The sequence below is a fragment of the Leptonychotes weddellii genome, chromosome 6 (assembly GCF_054177405.1).
Source record: "Leptonychotes weddellii isolate Sample4059 chromosome 6, ASM5417740v2, whole genome shotgun sequence".
Lineage (NCBI taxonomy): Eukaryota > Metazoa > Chordata > Mammalia > Carnivora > Phocidae > Leptonychotes > Leptonychotes weddellii.
Window position 1 is genome coordinate 91,120,245 of NC_138374.1, and position 18,040 is coordinate 91,138,284.

The 18,040-nt window shown below is 35.2% G+C and overlaps 1 protein-coding gene across 3 annotated transcripts in view; it reads right to left on the reverse strand.

Moving 5' to 3' along the window:
• Positions 1 to 739: 739 nt before the first annotated feature.
• The window catches only part of RC3H1 (ring finger and CCCH-type domains 1), an 82,265-nt gene continuing 64,964 nt past the window's right edge, over positions 740 to 18,040 (reverse strand). For 2 of the 3 annotated variants that reach the window (XM_081824624.1, XM_081824625.1), the window contains exons 14-20: positions 16,121 to 16,273; positions 13,711 to 13,924; positions 12,841 to 12,931; positions 12,438 to 12,570; positions 10,372 to 10,542; positions 9,362 to 9,477; positions 740 to 8,389 (exon numbers count right to left, since the gene is read on the reverse strand). In XM_081824624.1, the coding sequence (XP_081680750.1) occupies positions 8,239 to 8,389; positions 9,362 to 9,477; positions 10,372 to 10,542; positions 12,438 to 12,570; positions 12,841 to 12,931; positions 13,711 to 13,924; positions 16,121 to 16,273 (1,029 nt within the window). In that variant the 3' untranslated portion in view covers positions 740 to 8,238. The remainder of the gene's footprint in view (positions 8,390 to 9,361; positions 9,478 to 10,371; positions 10,543 to 12,437; positions 12,571 to 12,840; positions 12,932 to 13,710; positions 13,925 to 16,120; positions 16,274 to 18,040) is intronic. The other variant, XM_081824626.1, reaches the window with a different exon arrangement.

Genomic DNA, 18,040 nt, shown 5'->3' on the forward strand with positions numbered 1-18,040 from the left:
TTTCTTCTTCATGCCATTGAACTGCTGACTAAGGCATATTTTATACCAGTCTCTAAGAGAAAATCAACCTACACTTATCCTCTAACTACAAGGAATGACTAATGGGTGGAGATTTCAGGACAATTAGAAGTCAGTAAGAATGGAAAGACAAAAATATTTGCATCAGGAAGATACCCACAGGTGGTCCATGTTGCTTAAACATAAAGAAGGTCCTGATTTTTTTTTTTAAAGATTTTATTTATTTATTTGAGAAAGAGAGAATGAGAGACAGAGAGCAGGAGAGGGAGGAGGGTCAGAGGGAGGAGAAGCAGACCCCCCGCCGAGCAGGGACCCCGATGCGGGACTCGATCCAGGGACTCCAGGATCATGACCTGAGCCGAAGGCAGTCGCTTAACCAACTGAGCCACCCAGGCGCCCAAGAAGGTCCTGATTTAAGAGAAGCCATAAGAACCAGAACTCTGGATGTCTGCCATGGAGTTTCACTGAACAGACCCTAGGATCTCAGAACCACTACCTTTACTGTGCAATCGCTGTAGAACATATGAAGGAATTTGGACTGTAGTGTATTTAAGGTTAGAGTAATTCCTATGATATCTCTACAAAATTGGCTACTTCAAGTATGTGTTTACTTGTGCATAAGTATCTAATTCTCTATTTTTCACATAAAAAAAGGAAAGGTGTAATAATCCCAAGGTTAGAGTAAAATGGCACAGACTCATTTATAGAAAAAGACTACACGTTTCTCCTCATTAATTTATCATTTAATATAAATGCTGACAGAAAGCAGATAAAGACCAGATATTTACAAACCGAAAGGTGAATCACCTCCTTCTACTTGTTAAAATAACCCTTTTATCTGCAACTCTTGGGAGCTTTAAACACTAGTTAGGAGCAACATGAGGCTGAGTCAGTTTCCAAGGTAATAAAGAAAGGAAATAGGATTTTAACAAAATGTGGCATCTTTGATATAAACAACATGCACACAAATAATACAAAATTGAAAAAGATGGCGTTAATCCTTTTAAAAACCTGACAAGTATAACATGTACTTATTCAGACCCAGAATTCTGCTGCCCTAAACATCTTCCTATTACTCTTTATTTCCACCTCGCTTGTTTTGAAGGCTGTTTAAAAATTGGATATATAAACACATTAAAAAGAGAAGAAAATGGTCCATTTCAAACAGGGTTCTTTTTCCTATTCCAAAAGAACTTTCAAGAGATAAAGTCTTCAAATAAGATTTCACAGTTGGCCAGAATCTAAAGAATTATTCACAGCTTGTGAAATTTCAACCATTTGTCTTCATTTAAAAAAAAAAAAGTTGAAAACACTTGGAAAAAGTATAATTTCACAAACTTTAGCAATTTAAAAATCAGCTGTCACTTTAAGACTCAATATTTTTATTTCTGAACAGGTGGGTGGAGACACGCTTAAGAAAAAACAGGGAGCTGAGGCAAGGAAAAAAATAGGAATGCAAGAGAACTTCTTAAAAATGGTATTTTGTCTAGCACTGATTTATAAGAATAGGAGATATAAATTCTCACTATCCAAAACTAAGTGATTTCACGAATTTATAACCTGACTCAAATCTCATAGGCTCCTTTATTAACCTAAATTATTTTTGTCTTGTTAAATATACCTCTGCAGGGCACAATCACATACAATCAATACGATTGGTAAATTACACAAGCTCTATCCCAAGCAAATATGCATCAATGTTAAAAAGTTTTTTTAAAAAAAAACAAAAAACAAAAAAACCCAAAATAAAACAAAATAAAATCCACCCAAAAAGGTGATAATGACTGCAGAATGTCTCGGGGAGACTGGTATGAGCCTAAAGACCAAATTGACCAAGGTCAGGGGAAAAGGGTAGCAGGGGTAATAAGGGAAGAGACCACACACAGAGGAATCTCACAACTGGAAAATGCTTCAGTGGGTAAAAGATTTTGTTCATCATCTTAATTCACTTTTTCCATTGCTCTTGTTCCAAAAAGTTGTAGTATCATCATAAAGTAAGACAACAAGGCCTCTGGATCAGTGAATAAAATGGAAAAAAAAAATTCCCCCCAAGTTCCTTTCATTTCCAGAAGGTGAGAAGAGAAAGGATGAAGGGGGCTGGGATGTGGGGTGTGGTTAATGAAAATGTGGGCAACAATACACCTGGAAAAAGTAGCTCTCAGGACAGTGCCTTCGTTGAACAGAGGATGTAAAAATGATAAACAAAAGCTTAAAATACCTTTAAATCAGAGGAATATTTTACAGGGTTGTTTAGATATTATTTTAAGAATGGCAGCCAATCAATGATTACACTATAAATGGTGATTTAAAAAAAAAAAAACCAGGCAACCCCCCCTCCCCACACACACCCCCAAACCAAAACCCAACAACAACCAGGCAACCAATTATCCAGTAGTTTCTTTCCATCCTTTTCTTGACCCTTTTATGCGCTGGCTGGGGTGGGGGTAAGGGCTGTCTGACAGTTTCCAGTTATAAGATGACTCTGAGTGTACAACCTAAAATGGATGCCAAAGACTTGTGAGCTCTGTCTACTCAAGAGTTAAAAACAACAAAACAAAACAAAACAAAACAAAAACAACCAGAAACAGAGAGACCTCAGTACAAGAAAATAAGTCACCTTATCTAGCATATAATATACTAATTCCACAGGATTTAACTTTCCTAAATACACACTTTTGGACACAATATTATCTTGAGGTTTAACTTCTCTCTCTTGGGTTATTGTGCCTTATTTTCTTGTGAAAATAAAGGTTATTACTCTAGGGATGTTTTGTTCAGGAATAAAATTTAAAGTAAATTCAGTGTTTGGCTGAAAATTCAGAGGCTCTGAAAACAAGGATTCCAGTGGTGAGGTTAAGTCCCTTTATCACAATAGGATTTCAAAGGACTCTTCCCACTTTGTTCAGTGCAGTATTGAAAACCCACCTATTGGGAACACATTTACTATTAAAAGGTGTTACTTTTTCCTGGTGGTGGCAGTGTCCTATTATTTATTAACATCATAGCTAGTATTACTTTTCAATTAGAATCTGTTATATATGAAAACATCTTTAGCAGTCAAAGCAATCAAACCTTAAAAACCAAATCTTAAGTTGGTATTTACTGTAATTAACAGTACCTTTTGACAAAAACAGCTTTCTTTTTCAAATGGCTCAGAAAAGTTAAATTAAGAATTTAATAAAATATTAACTTCAATCCACCTACAACTCCCAATAAGTCCTTTCAGCAGGAAAATTTCATAAAGCTGAGCTGAAGCAACAAATAAATACAAAAATCATAGCTGTCCAAGGTAGAAAGGTATGAATGAGGACCAGCAAAATGAGTAAAATGATGACAGCAGTAAACTGTTTGCTTGTTCAGTCCCTAATGTTGAAAGTGAAATCTGCTTTAGTTTAGTTGCTCTATTTTTTTTCTAAAAGGACAGGCTGATTTTTCAGGGAAGAGATCATCTTGCAACACTATCACCAGGTATCACCAACTAAAAAATAAACACAATCAGGCTCTTTTAGGGGACAAATCTAAGTAAATGCTGCAGTTAATTTCCAGGCAGGTTATTAATTTTTCCTAAAAAGTAACTGGGTCTTTCCTTTTTAATAAAATAACTATCATTACAGGTGCTTTTTACAGGTAGATTTTATATTACGAAACCTTTACTCAGTTCTTTAAAATGAGCAAAAACGAAGTGGAAAAAAGATGGTAAGACCTCCACCCATCACCATGTGTATTTAAAAGCAATCAAATACTTTTTAGTGAAAAGAATCTGTTTTTCTCCAAATCTGAATATAATCTTACATGCAGTGACTATAGTTTATTTCTCACCAGTCACATGGTCATGAATTCTTTTACCCGGTCTCATAGCTTGACCATAGTGATATAGATTGTCCTTCAGCACAAGTTAAAAACCAAAACACACAAGATGCTATCATTGACAAGATAATCTCAAAAAACGGGGGTACTGCTTACACACAATATTGTAAAAGATGGCATTCACTGGTTTAGAGAAACTGGTGAATTTTCATTACTTTTACATTTTATAAGGCCAGCTACTGTTAACAGTTAACTTCAGATAAATCTACTTACACAATACAGTCAACTCACAAATACTAAAAGGTTTCACAATCAAAATGGCTATTTCCCCCAAAACCAAAACAGAGTAAAGCACAAGTCTTTGGCTCTCCTTTAAAGAAAACAGCAGGTTACCATTCTTAACCAGACCTTTGTTTGCCTACCAGTAGGGCAAATACCACATTTGTGCATCACTGAGTAATAACACCATTAGAAAAGGCAACTTCACAGAAGTTATTGGCTAAGCGAATTCATTTGAATGCTCTGTTTTGAGGCAGCAAACTGTCACTGTTGCAGATTGGGGAGGGCAGTGGGTAAGTCAAGGGGAATTTGCAAGATAGAAAAGGGCCAGGAAAAAAAACTTTGAGTTCTAACCCTGAAGACCTATGGAAAGTATGATGGAGTTACATATTCATGGTAGCAAATAAGAATCATACCAACTTTATGTCTTTTAGGCAAAAGAATACACGGGAAAGTCTAGGAGAAGGGAAGGGAAATAAGCTGAGAGAAGGGAATCAGCCACATTAATGCCATACCAAATAATTTTTTATGCATTCTGAGTATTTGGATATCTGTAGCTGGCATTAGAAATGTGTCTTATCTTGTGAATACTATTACTAGAAACCTGTGTTATAACTAATTGTTCTTTTGATTACAAAAGTAAAAAGGAATGGATCTTTGGTCACTTTAGCTTCTGTAAATCACCCAAGACAGGACAGCTATTGGACTTATCTTGTGACAGTATCTATAAGGCGAAAGAACTATGTATGTTAGGAAACTGCGTGTAGATATCTTATTCTCAGTTCTTCTACTCTTTTCCAGAGATACCTTGGAAAAAAGTAAGTCAAAGTACTTTTATATTCCTAACTATAATAAGATTCTGGTTTTGTTATCTAAACAAGAGTGAACACAATGCTTATTATACTCCTACCTTAACCCTCTCAGAATTGCTCATGTTCATCTGTGATGTCAGTCTTGCTTCTGAATTCAGTGAAAAGCAAATAAAGTCATCTCCAGAAGAAATTAATATTTTACTTACTAAGTAGAAAGCATAAAAACTGTATTTCCTATCTGAATGATTTAATCTCTTAACTGTCTCTAAAGGCATACATTTTAAAAGCCAAAAAAAAAATCAATGCCTTTCACAGGTTTTGACAAAAAAAAAAGCAGCTGAATAGTCAAGCAGTTAAAAAAAAAAAAAAAAAGGAGTCAAGCAGTTTTGCCCAAAAAGGCCACTTACCCTTATAGGTTCATCATTTCACAAAGTGTATCACAGAGAAAAGGGGGGAAAAAAAATCCAAACTTTGGAGGTTTTATTTAATTCCTAAAACTGCTTATGACTACTAGGAAAGTTGTAAGAATTTCCATGAGATAAGGCAGAATGACTAATTTAAAATAGGTAAGTTATAGGCACAATGGGATAGGATATCATTCTTCTGCCTTTCTACCCAACCAGATTTCCTCTAGAGTATGTGGGGCCTCACTGAAGTACAGCTAGAATTAAGGCTACAATTTAAGAGATCTGTCCCTACCCCCATCCCCAATGAAATTAACTTAAAAAGTAAAAAGGATTATTTTAAGTCAATTCAAAACAGTGGCTTTTCTGGTTTTATTCAGAATAGGAATACTATATAAGTTAACATCTATTCCTGCCTAGCTTACAAAATCTAAATGGTGAAAGCAAGGAGTGTATTTGGAGGATATATAAACAAGAATAACAGAAGTTGACTTATTAGATGTTTCAATGGATATCCAAAATAGAATTTTACTTTTATTCTAAACTTCAACAAAATTAATACCCATAAATTCCCTTCCAATACCAGAATCATTCTGAGTTCCAAATTGAACCAACTGCTTCTAAAATTTAGGAGTTATCTAGTATGTCCAAAGGAGAAATAAGATCTGCCCAAATCTGCCTACAGAAAGTTGGAGGCCAAGAATGTTGCCTTTTATAGTTATACAAAAAAATAAAAAATCTTGGGACTCTGTCAGACATACAAAGTTTCTCTCCTTCTCCCAAAAAACAATAAGCACTTACATATAAGAGGGGTTTAAGCAAAAAAGAAAACAAACAAAAAAGCAAAAAAAGCAAGTGTGTATTTTTAGGAAAGGAAAATATGGTATCAACTGAAAAAATGCCTCATCTTCCATTCAGTGCTTCTACCTCCCAATCAGTCATTTTATCGCAACAGCTGCGCTCATGCGAAAAAATCCTTAAAACATACCCAATATATATACAGATATAGCTATGTATATATGTATATATATATAATATATATAAATTTTTATTTAAATAAAAAAGAAAGCTCGAATCCCAAGCCAATATGTGTATATCAAATCCTTGACCAGCCAGGTCTGTAGGGCATAATCAAATTCAATGTGAAATAGTATATAAACACGGTGCCTTGACTGGGCAAATTAAATAATCGCTACTCAAAAGAGTGTTCTGTTTGGACTCTCCTACTGGTAGGCAATGGCAGGACTGTATTTCCCTCCCCCCTCCCCCCATTTGTTTCAGTTAACAGTATGATGGACACAGAGCTTACACTGAGGTTGTTATGACCTCAGCAGGAGTTAAGGGTTAAGAAAATAAGAAACAAGAAAAATACAAACTCTTGCTTTTACCCAACCAAAGCAATGCAGTAACTTATTACATAACCAGTGCTTTCTGTTTTAGTAGTATAATCCAGAAAGGGAAATTTCTTAAAAATCAGGCAAACAGAGGGATGGGAAGGTGACTATATCAAATAATCCCCACTAAAAACGTTTTATAAGGTCTTAGTTCAGTATAGACACATGGCATCAGAATATGTGCAGCAGAACTAAATTAAAAAAAATTCTTCCTTATTCTTTTCAACATTTTCATGAAGAATCTCTTCACTATTGTAAAGTCAAGTCTATGAAAACTGACTTTTAGGTACTTACTACCTACTGGTGCCAATGATTCTGAACAACTAGTCAATTCATAAACTACAATTCATAAACTATCCTTAAGATCTGGGCAGTCTGTATTTGCCAAATCTATTTGAAAGCCAGGGGCTTTCATTTTGTTTTATACTTTTGGGTTTTGACAGTAAAACAAAACAAAAACATCCACTGAAATAATATGACTGTTCATTTTCACTTCAAGTCAAGTGTTGCAGTTTTAAAACATGGTTGATTTTCCTGTTTTTTTTTTTTAATACATTTTATGATTTTAGCCAAAGTTTAATTTGAAAAAGCACAGCTCCAAATTTCCAACCATCAGCTCAGTACAGGTAATATACCAACCATGTATTTTCAGTACTAATAAATCACAGTTCATTCTTAAAATAATCTCCATTTAAATCTAATCAAACAGCCTACAGTATTGGTCTGGCTTTCTGATTACATTAAGAGAATGAAATAGATCCATAATACGGAAATGAGGACTTCAAAAAATTAACTGGTAATTATCTCTCTGAAATAGCTGAAATAAAAACAAAAACAAGAAACAAATCCCTCCTGAACAACAAGAAGTTTTAGTGCCATATGAAAAACATACACATGAAGCCAGTTACCAGAAAGGGAAAGAAAATTATGACTTTTAAGTAATAGCTCTTAGAAAAGTTGGTGTGCTGCACATTTTCTAATAACTAGTCTAGTACTGTCTTTGTTTCTCAAGCACCACAGAATTCTCAAGACAGTCCGGTGCTTTCTGTCTGTTTTAATTTATGGGGTTTGCGAAAGTTGGAAAGGATTGGGGGAAAGGAATTATACACTGGGTATGTAATAATACCAAAATACAAGAAAAACCTACTTCATTAAGATCATACAATTAATCAAACAGAGTGTATATATAATATCTTCTTTTTTTTTTAAAGCCCTGGATCCAAGGCGTCCAAAGTTATTAAAATAAAGTTCATTCACAGAACAAAAACAAATTTAATCTGAATTGCTTGCAGATACTGCTAATTTTCTTTTTCTTTTTCCTTTTTTTTAAATTAAAAAATGCATTAATGTGAACTATGTGCAGGGTTTGTTTTTAGTAGTGGTGTTTGTGCACATTGCCTCCGGTACTTTTCCTGGATATCTCTGACCACTCTCAGAGAAAAAGTTTAGAAGTTATCTGTTCTCCTACCCCTATGCCCCACAAATTGATCAGGAGCAAAAGATAAAAGTTGGACTCTTCATAATTTAGGGAGCAGAAGTGGGTGTGACTCCCGCTCTCTGGGAGTCATTGTTGTCACCTCCTCCCTCGGGGTCCTCTGACAGGTTCAGAGAGCTGGTCTTGTTTGACAGGAGGCTGATATTCTCTTGTGTCAACGCTGAGCCATTTGGTACATCACTGTTAACATTTAAAAAAAAGTTGGAATTTTAAATAAGGAGAGAGAGAAAAATGATTAGTAGAATAAAATCAATAGGGCTTCTTTTACGAGTATGGAAAAATATGCAAGAAGCTTTTAAAGTTTAGTTTACAGCTCGATGTCCATGCTTTAAGCACAGGGGTTGGCAAACTAAGGCTAAGCAGTGCCTGTTTTTATTAGTTTTACCGAAACACAGCTTGCCCATTTGTTTATGTATTGTCTATGGCTGCTTTCACACTACAAGGGCAGAACTGAGAGTTTCCACAGAGACTATAAGACCCATAATTTTAAATACTTACTATCTGGACTTTAAGAAGTTCTGACCCCTGCTTTAGCAGGCTTACTAGTACAAGAAATTATTTTGAACCCAGGACAGTGTATGGATTTAAATAGCTAAAACCTAAGTCTGAAAGCAACAGGGCATTAGAAATTATTGTTATACAATCATCAGGAAGGTAACTCAGGACTTTGCAGCAAATGACTTCAAAATACCATAAGCAAATAATTACAGCTGTGCAAATAAAGAATTATTACAAATCTGTTTATTGCATGGTTGTTCAATGATAGCTGACATGTATCCTTCCACCTCTAGATGATATGGGATAGACCAAATTAAAAACCAAGGGGATGGGGTGGAAGGTGGATTTGAAAGAGGCTAAATATCCACACACTTTAAAGGACTGGAAAGGTCTACACCAAAATGTTAACACTGGTTTTAAATAAACTAAAAAACGGGAAAGAAGAAATGGAGCCAGAAAAATTCATTTGTTAGGTATTAACAGACAATTCATTCTTGAATCTGTTCTAAAATTAAGTTTTATTAACTAAATTTATGTGAAAATATTCTTTTCTCAATGTATACAGAATGATATTTTTAAAAGCAAATCATATTTATGAGGGCACTTCTGTCAGGACTGGATAATATAAGACTATGACAACGTCCCTTCCTTTACCTGAATGTCAATGTAAGGTCCTCAGCTGGAACCTTATTTTGTGGTTCTGGTTGTCCGTTTTCGGCTTGCTTGCTTGTATTCAATTTGCTTTTCATGTCCAGAGAACACTGGTTCTCCTTTGAAAGAGAAGGAAGTAAATTCAATTGTCTTCTATTTAATGGTGCTAATGAAAGAGAGACCAAATACAGATAATACAAATTGATAATTCATATATCATATATAGTTTTATAAAATGACCAAAGAAATGGCCAGCCTAAAAGAGAGACATACACGATGATAACAACAGAGTACACTTGCTCACTATCCAAGCTAGAAAACAAGGGGGAGAATGCCCCAAGTTAGAAAAACTGATGACTTAGAAAAGGTAAGCCAAAATATAATAACTACCTATAATACACTTATTGAAAGCAGAAAAATGAAATACCCCATTTATTTGCTTAGAAAGAACGTGAAAACTATTCAACAAAAGAGTCAATTACCATGCAACCTGGGGGAATGGTTCAATCCCCCAAAATCCACAATTTACTAAAACCAGTATTCATGTACTATGAAGCAAACCCTAAGCATACCAATTCCTCAAGAAGGAATGTGTAGATTGCATTTCACTCATAACAAAAAACAGGTCTTCAATAACTAAAGGGCTATAAAAACTAGAATGCTATTTGTGAACACATTTGCAAAATCATAAACACCATCCCCTCAGCTTCCCTAATCAGTATATTAAACAGTAATTTAATAATGTCCAATTAACTGCCTTGTTTTCCCTGAAGTTTTTCATAATGCAGAATCCTAAGACAGAGAACACACTCAAACCAAAAAGGAATGAGAGGAGGAATGAATAAAATAGGGAGATGGCCCATTTTCATGAGACTTATTCTAAGTACTAACCACTCACTGGAGTGCCTTGGGATGATGATTGTAGAGCTCTAAAACCATGAGTTCTGGGACATCACTGCACAGCTTTCCTTTCACCTCTCCCAGCTCCCACCCTTTCCCACCAGAACACTCACCATACTCAGTTCCCGGGTTCTCTTCCCGATTTCCCTTTCCACCTGGTGCAGTTCCAAGCTCAACTGCTCACTTGAAATCATTCCAGGCCATTTTGGAGGTGGTGGTGGGGGCTGTGACTGGCCTGCCAGGGTGTTCACCTCCCTCTGCAACACCAGCCTGTTACTAACAGCCTAGTGCATAAAGCCAAGCACATATACAACTCAACACATTTCACACCATGCACAGAATGACCAGGCCCAATTTCAGACCACCGCCTCAAGTAGTTTATCATGAAGATATTTGCAATAAAAATGACACTATTAGGCACTGTCTCTTTGAATGCCATTTGAATTAAAAAAGAAAAACTAGGGGATTTAAACTTAGTAAACAGTAATTTAATCTTACGGATAAATTGCTCTTACTTTATTTGAAAGAGAAGTATAAATGCACATCTTTCCCCCTCTTTTTTAAATTGAATTTTCTGAAGTAAATCCTCCAATTTATTTCAATGAAACCTCAGTAATGGCAAGAACTTTTAACCATACTGAGTTAAATATGTGGCAAACTTCCAAATGATGCTGATTATTCTTTTGGAACAGAAAATGGGTCTACAAATTTCAACTAAGATAAAAAGCCATGAATTAGTAGGTTAAGGAATAATACTTGGAATTAATGGTCTGAATCCTGAAAAAGTTAATCAACTAAAGAAGGACATAATCAGACACAGCTTTTTTTTTTTTACAATAGGAATCAGCAAGAAGTTCTAGACCAATGTAAATAAAATAATGGCACAAGAAGACAAAATATGAATATTACATAGTTAAAAAAAATTCTAAGCCTTATTGCTTACATAAGAGCATAAGTCAGACATGTGTTCCAAAAAAACAATCTCCTATTGGCCTTTGTAATACGGGAATCTAAGATAGAATTAGTTAAAAATTTATTTCCAAAGGGAAGCCTTCCTTATCAAAGATCTTGGTAGAAAGATAATGACTAATGTTCTGACAGTTATCTTTTTCTCCAGGAGGGAGCCATGTATTAATCAGTAGAATGTCTTCAGATTTCTAAATTCAAAGAATATGCTCCCATGTAAAGGGTAATGTAAACAAAACCTAGTCTTCTTTATGTGGCACTTTGAAGGTTTTTAAAAATTCTTTGTTTTCAGGTGCACCTGGGTGACTCGGTTGGGCGTCTGCCTTCGACAGGGTTCCTGGATCAAGCCCCGCACTGGGCTCCCTGCTCAGCGGGGAGTCTGCTTCTCCCTCTGCCCCTTCCCCCACTTGTGCGCGCTCTCTCTCTCTCAAATAAATAAATAAAATCTTTTAAAAAAAATTCTTTGATTTTAGATATTTTTCCTCTTTAACTGTCAGGCAGCATGGTGGAAAGAACACTGAATTTGGAGTAGGAAGACTTGGATTTGTATTTCAACTTCTGTGAAACTCCTATCCTTCAACCAGAACAGAGGGACTATACCACTTGTCTAACCTACCTGACAGGGTCATTGTAAGGGTCAATCAGGACCTGTGATGGTAACTTATAAACAGAAAGAACTATATTAACGAAAGGTACAACTGCTATACAGAGGCTATTCTCTTCGGAAGTCTATTCTTTTTTGAAGTCTAGAGTTAATTGATTAACTTTTTAAAGATTCAGACCATTAACTCCAAGTATTATTCCTTATCCTACTCTTTTTTAAGTTCTAAGATTCTATCTTTTAAAGATATATAAATAAATACTAAGAATTAAAGGAAATAGAATTTTTTTTTTTAATTAAGAAAGGCAGTATGAAAAATGAAAAACAAATGTTAAGCTAAAAGTATTTGTTAATAAAAACTGTATACCTTAAATGTGCCATCAGGGAAAATTTTAGATAGTCTGTTTTCCATAGAATAGAAATTCTGAATTTCCTATTGTCCCACACTGAACTCTTAAGTACTTAAATTCTTTGAAGAACAGACACCGATATTAACTCTTTAAGGAACAGACCTTAAGTTTTTATGTTCATAGTACCTTAGAAGTTCTTCCTTTTAAAACTCCTTTGAGAACCCTCCAAAAATTGGAATGAAAAACTATCTGTAGGCGGTACCTCTAGTCCACGGAGCTGAGTCTGTTGGCTGATTTGTTGGTTTAGTTGTTGCAATTCCAATCGTAGCTGTTCCCTCTCAGCAGACGGAAGGGGTTTTCCATGACTGGCCACTTCTGATATGGACAGTCTCTCCCTTTGGTGGGAAAGAAAGGATGGAATAAATTTTAAGTTTTATTAAAAAAAACATTATTGATCTAATATAACATTTTGTGTCAACTATACTTCAATTGAAAAAAAAAATTGAAAGAAAACAAAAAACCCCCCTAGGTTTGATCTACTACTGTTCTGACATAAAAATCTGTTATTTCACTATGAAAATAATAAAAATTATTGACAAGAAAAATAAAATAAGAAAAGCTGAATAATTTTAAAGGTTTATAAAAGTAAAAAGAATGACTCATACCTCTCACTGAAGTGTCCCTGAGAAGGTATGTTTTGATGAGGTGAATATGGAGATCCTCCCCAGCCACCATGGGTTCCATATGGACTATAATCTATAAGAGAATAATTTACTGTGGGATGATGCAATTCAGAGATTTCATTCTTCTTTTAAGGTAGCCATAATCTGGGGTGCCTGTGTGGTTCAGTTGGTTGAGAGTCTGCCTTCGGCTCAGGTCATGATCTCAGGGTCCTGGGATCGAGCCCCACATCGGTCTCTCTGCTTGGCAGGGAACCTGCTTCTCTCTCTTTTCCCCCACTTTCTCTCACCATCTCTGTCTCAGTCTCTCTCTCAAATAAATAAATAAAATTTTAAAAAATAAGGTAGCTATAATCTAAAAGGCACAGGCCTATTTTATACACAGCTATCTGGAAAGATGTCCACTAATTAAAGAGGATACTGATGTTTGTTTTTTCCCCACTGAAAGATAACAGTCTTTGGATTGTTTCTTTCTTTTTTTTTTTTTGGTAGGGCTTGAACTCATAACCCTGAGATCTAGACCAGAACTGAGATCAAGAGTCGGACACTTAACCGACTGAGCCACCCAGGTGCCCATTTCAATTATTTAAAATGAGAATGTATTATTTTAATAAAAGCAACAAAGCTATTAACACAAAACCAACACAGGCAATCTTCACACAGAGACATTTTAGTTTGTACCCTTAGAATTCCCTGAGTTATAATTACCTTTCTACAGGGATAATTCCATGGAAAAGTTTAAAAGATTACTGCCTTGTAAGATTATGGAAAGCACTCATACTAAATGGGGAGTAGGGATGGGGGCTGAAAGTCTTGAATATGAACCCACTAGATGAGCTTACCTTCAATTCTTACCTGAAATATTAATAGGTTTTGTGGGAGCTCCCTGAGGTGCCATAGCCTGCATTGGACCACCACCCTGATATATTGTTTTGGAGGTTCGAGAGATGGCACCAAACCGCGATACAGTTGGTCGGTCTCCAAATGGGATAAGGTCATCATCACTGGTTTCTGCAGCTCTTCTCTGAAGATCCAGTCGTTGATCTCTCATTCCTTTACTCTCCACATTCTGGTAAAAAGTAAAATGAGAAATCCACCCCACACTTAGATCTCTAACATTATTTCCACAGCTCTGTGATAAGGTTAAAAAAAAAAAAAAAAGAGTATAACGTTCTTATTGGTAGGACTAAAATAATTTGCTTGTCATCATAAACACTGCTTTTTAAACCTCTGATTACTCCCCGCAATAAGAAATATATTTTACATCATGACCCAGTACATATATATACACTCTAATATACAGATATAATTTCATGACAAGTATTTACCTCTACTATACGTGCTCTTGTATTTATATTGTTACTCTAAATTATTCCTTAAAAAAAGACCCATCACAACCCACTCAATTTCAAAACTCAATAGTTAGAAAACCACTGCCTAAAAATATTAAGTAGCTGACACAGATGTTTCAAAGGGATTCCAATTAGAAAGAAGTAAGTACCAAGAGAAATGGAAACGGAAATCTAACTGGTACACCCTTGCTACTCAAAATATAGTTTGAGGAATAGCAGCAGCAGCATCAGGTGGGAACTCATCAGACATGCAGAATCTCAGGTCCCACCCTAGTCTTACTGAATTAGGAACTGCACTTTAACAGGTTCTAATTAGACTCCAACATAATTTATATGCACACTGATTTCTGAAAAACACTAACAGTCTTTCACCCGTTTGGGAGATTTTCAATTATATCTAGGTTAGGTTGACAAATATTTTTATTCTTTAGTGATTTAAGGAAATGAGTCTTTTTTTTTTTTTTTTTTTTTATTTGAGAGACAGAGAATGAGAGACAGAGAGCACGAGAGGGAAAAGGGCAGAGGGAGAAGCAGACCCGCCGCTGAGCAGGGAGCCCGACGCGGGACTCGATCCCGGGACTCCAGGATCATGACCTGAGCCGAAGGCAGTCGCTTAACCAACTGAGCCACCCAGGCGCCCGGAAATGAGTCTTATTTTGCTAATTTCTGTTACTTTAATAACCCTCCCCCACTTTTAAAAAGATTTATTTATTTGAGAGAGAGAGAAAGAGAGAACATGAGCAGGGAAGGGGGCAGAGGGAGAAGGAGGAGCAAACTCCTTGTTGAGCGGGGAGCCAGAAAAATAAACAAATAATAACTTGTGTGTGTGTGTGTATGTGTATGTATGTGTGTGTGTGTGTGTGTGTATATAAAACAATACCAGTTATCATACAATGGTATTTGATAAAGTAGTTAAAATGAAAGAACCTGACCTATAAATTTGGATACATCTCAAAAACAAAGTTGAATGAAAATGCAAGCTGAAGTATATAATATATATAAGGCCTATAAACATACAAAACAAAATTGTTTAGGAATAGTAAAAAAGTATCCATGAAATGATAAACTTTCAATTCAGGATAAAGGTTACCTCCAGGGAAGAAGGGAGGAAGAAAAATGAGATTAGGGAAGTATATACAAGAAGATTTAACTATTTCTATAAAGTTTTATTTCTTCAGAAAATAAAGAAGCAATCAAGATAGTTACATATATATATATAAAGCTTGGATATTAGACATATAAAAATAATAAAGTATAATACATTTCAATATACCACAGTTGACTTGAAGCTTACTAGCTACAATTCTGACTCAAATACTACTACTGTTTCATTAGATTCAACGTCATTGTTTAAACTTCAGAGTTGTAAGAGTTATAATTTACTTGAACAAGAAATCCAAGATCCTGATTAATTATGCAAAATAAACTAATTTTGGTTCTAAACAGTTGTTGGGTTAATCGTTGGCTGCTCAGAAATACAACAAATGCTCTTCTTTGTCTATCTAGACATGTATTAGAAGATTTATGTTTATACCTGAAAGAAACAAATAAAAAACCCATATAAACATAATTGAATTCACATCATATAGAATATGGCCTGAAATTCTTTTTTTTTTTTTTTTTTAAAGATTTTATTTATTTATTTGACAGAGAGAGACATAGCAAGAGAGGGAACACAAGCAAGGGGAATCGGAGAGGGAGAAGCAGGCTTCCCGCTGACCAGGGAGCCCGATGCGGGGCTTGATCCCAGGACCCTGGGATCATGACCTGAGCCGAAGGCAGACGCTTAACGACTGAGCCACCCAGGCGCCCCTGGCCTGAAATTCTTAAGGAAAGCTCAGTTATTTGTGTCTTCACTATTAACAGGGGTTTCTCTTCATTTGTATTCATTGTGGCTTAGTTATCACACATACCATCATTTCCACACTCCCTGCTGCCACCACATCTTTGGGTTTTGCATCTTTGGTTCCAATGTAGGAGCCGATGGTGTCGCATGACCAGGGAGAATACTGGCTATAATCATTTCCTTTGTATTTCCCAGCTACCTTCAAGTCTTCATCCAAAAACTACAGATGGAAAAAAAAAAAAGAAATATATATATATATATATATATATATGTCTTATAAGTAACAACACAGAGAAAGCAGGAATTTCTTAGAACACCATGCTAAAGCAACATAATGATGGTTACTTTATCTGTTACAACAGAAGATTTCTGTAGACTATGAAAAATATAAAACATGTGAAGAAAGATGTTTAGTTTATACCCTTTGTTAGCAGAGGGTCAAAAACAAGTATCTCAGTATCTTTCAAGGAATCAAGCCAGGACTTTTGAGGAGGTTTGCTCATCCTCTTCTGCATTGGAGGATCAACCCTTGAGCTAATACGCACCAGGCCCTAGTTTTGCTGGACACTCCTCATTGTTTCTTTCAATAACATTTCAGGTAAACAAGAGCATTAACAACTACTTAAAATGGAACTTAGAATGTTCTATATAGTGCATCATGATGCAGTGACTTTTTTACTGAAATCTCTTTAACAGCATTAATTCGTATTTTAAATAAATTCTGGTCCTTAGGTTGATTCTGTGAAGTGAAAAGGGTAAAGATACTGAATCTTCTCAAGATGAGTTCTGAAATTATATAATAACTGAATAGCTATTCTAGGTCTAACGTATTTTTTTTAAAATCACAATATTCACATTTGTGTAAAGTTTTACAGTTTTCAAAGTGCTTTTATGTATACTACCTCAAATGTTCCTCAGGTCCATGTGAGAACACAGCTGATCTAAGGCTATACCATTAAAGGGCAGAACTAGAACTAGAACTTTATCATATATATATTGATATACTGATAACATAGGGGATATTGATATATCTAAGTGGCTCTATGCCTCCCCCTATCTAAAAAAAATAAAAAACTTTTCTGAGTCATCATTACTGGTTTTCTATAGTGACAAAGGGTTTTGCTGTTCATAAATATTACTCATTTTCAACCATAACTCCCATTTCTACTGTTTATAAACTTTTTTTGTCCTATCTCAATTTAAAAATTTTATCTCCTTTATTTCTCTTTCACATGCAAACTTCATGTAGAACAGCTAGCTTTTTAAAGATATGACCTACTAACAAGAGTGCTTACCCTGCTGCACCCTAATATATTATGTGGCTGGTAAAAAGAATTAGATAAATTTATATACTGACAAAGAAAGACATCCAGGATAATTGGTTAAGTAAAAACAATAAAAAAAAGTAAATATAAACAAAACCTCAGGATATATTACTAAATGATCCTATTAAAAAGTAATAGGTTAGTTCATGCACACAAAAGTTGAAATCTATTTAGAAAGTTGAAATTTATAATAAACTTACAATGATACAGAAAATGGGATGTTGGAAAAATTTCTCTATGTTATGTATTTTTATAATGTATGAATTTATTTTTATTTATTTATTTGAGAGAGAGAGTGTCAGAGGGGTGGGGAGGAGCAGAGGGAGCGGAAGGAGCAGGCTCAATCCCAAAACCCCAGGATCATGAACTGAGCCAAAGGCAGATGCTTAACCAACTGAGCCACCCAGGTGCCCCAAAATGTATGAATTTAATACAATTATATGTAGGTTGTTTATAATCAGAACTGAAGTTAAAAATATAGCCTTGTATGTCAGTAACTAAAATAATTCTAGATAAAATTCCTTAATAACAAGGCATTATTATAATATTAGAAGTAAAAAGAAAAAAGCAAATTTAAACAGTTATTATTTACTGAATGCCTGACATGTGCCAGATGCCTTGTGTCTCAGTAAATCTTTACCACACCACTGTGAAGTAGGCTT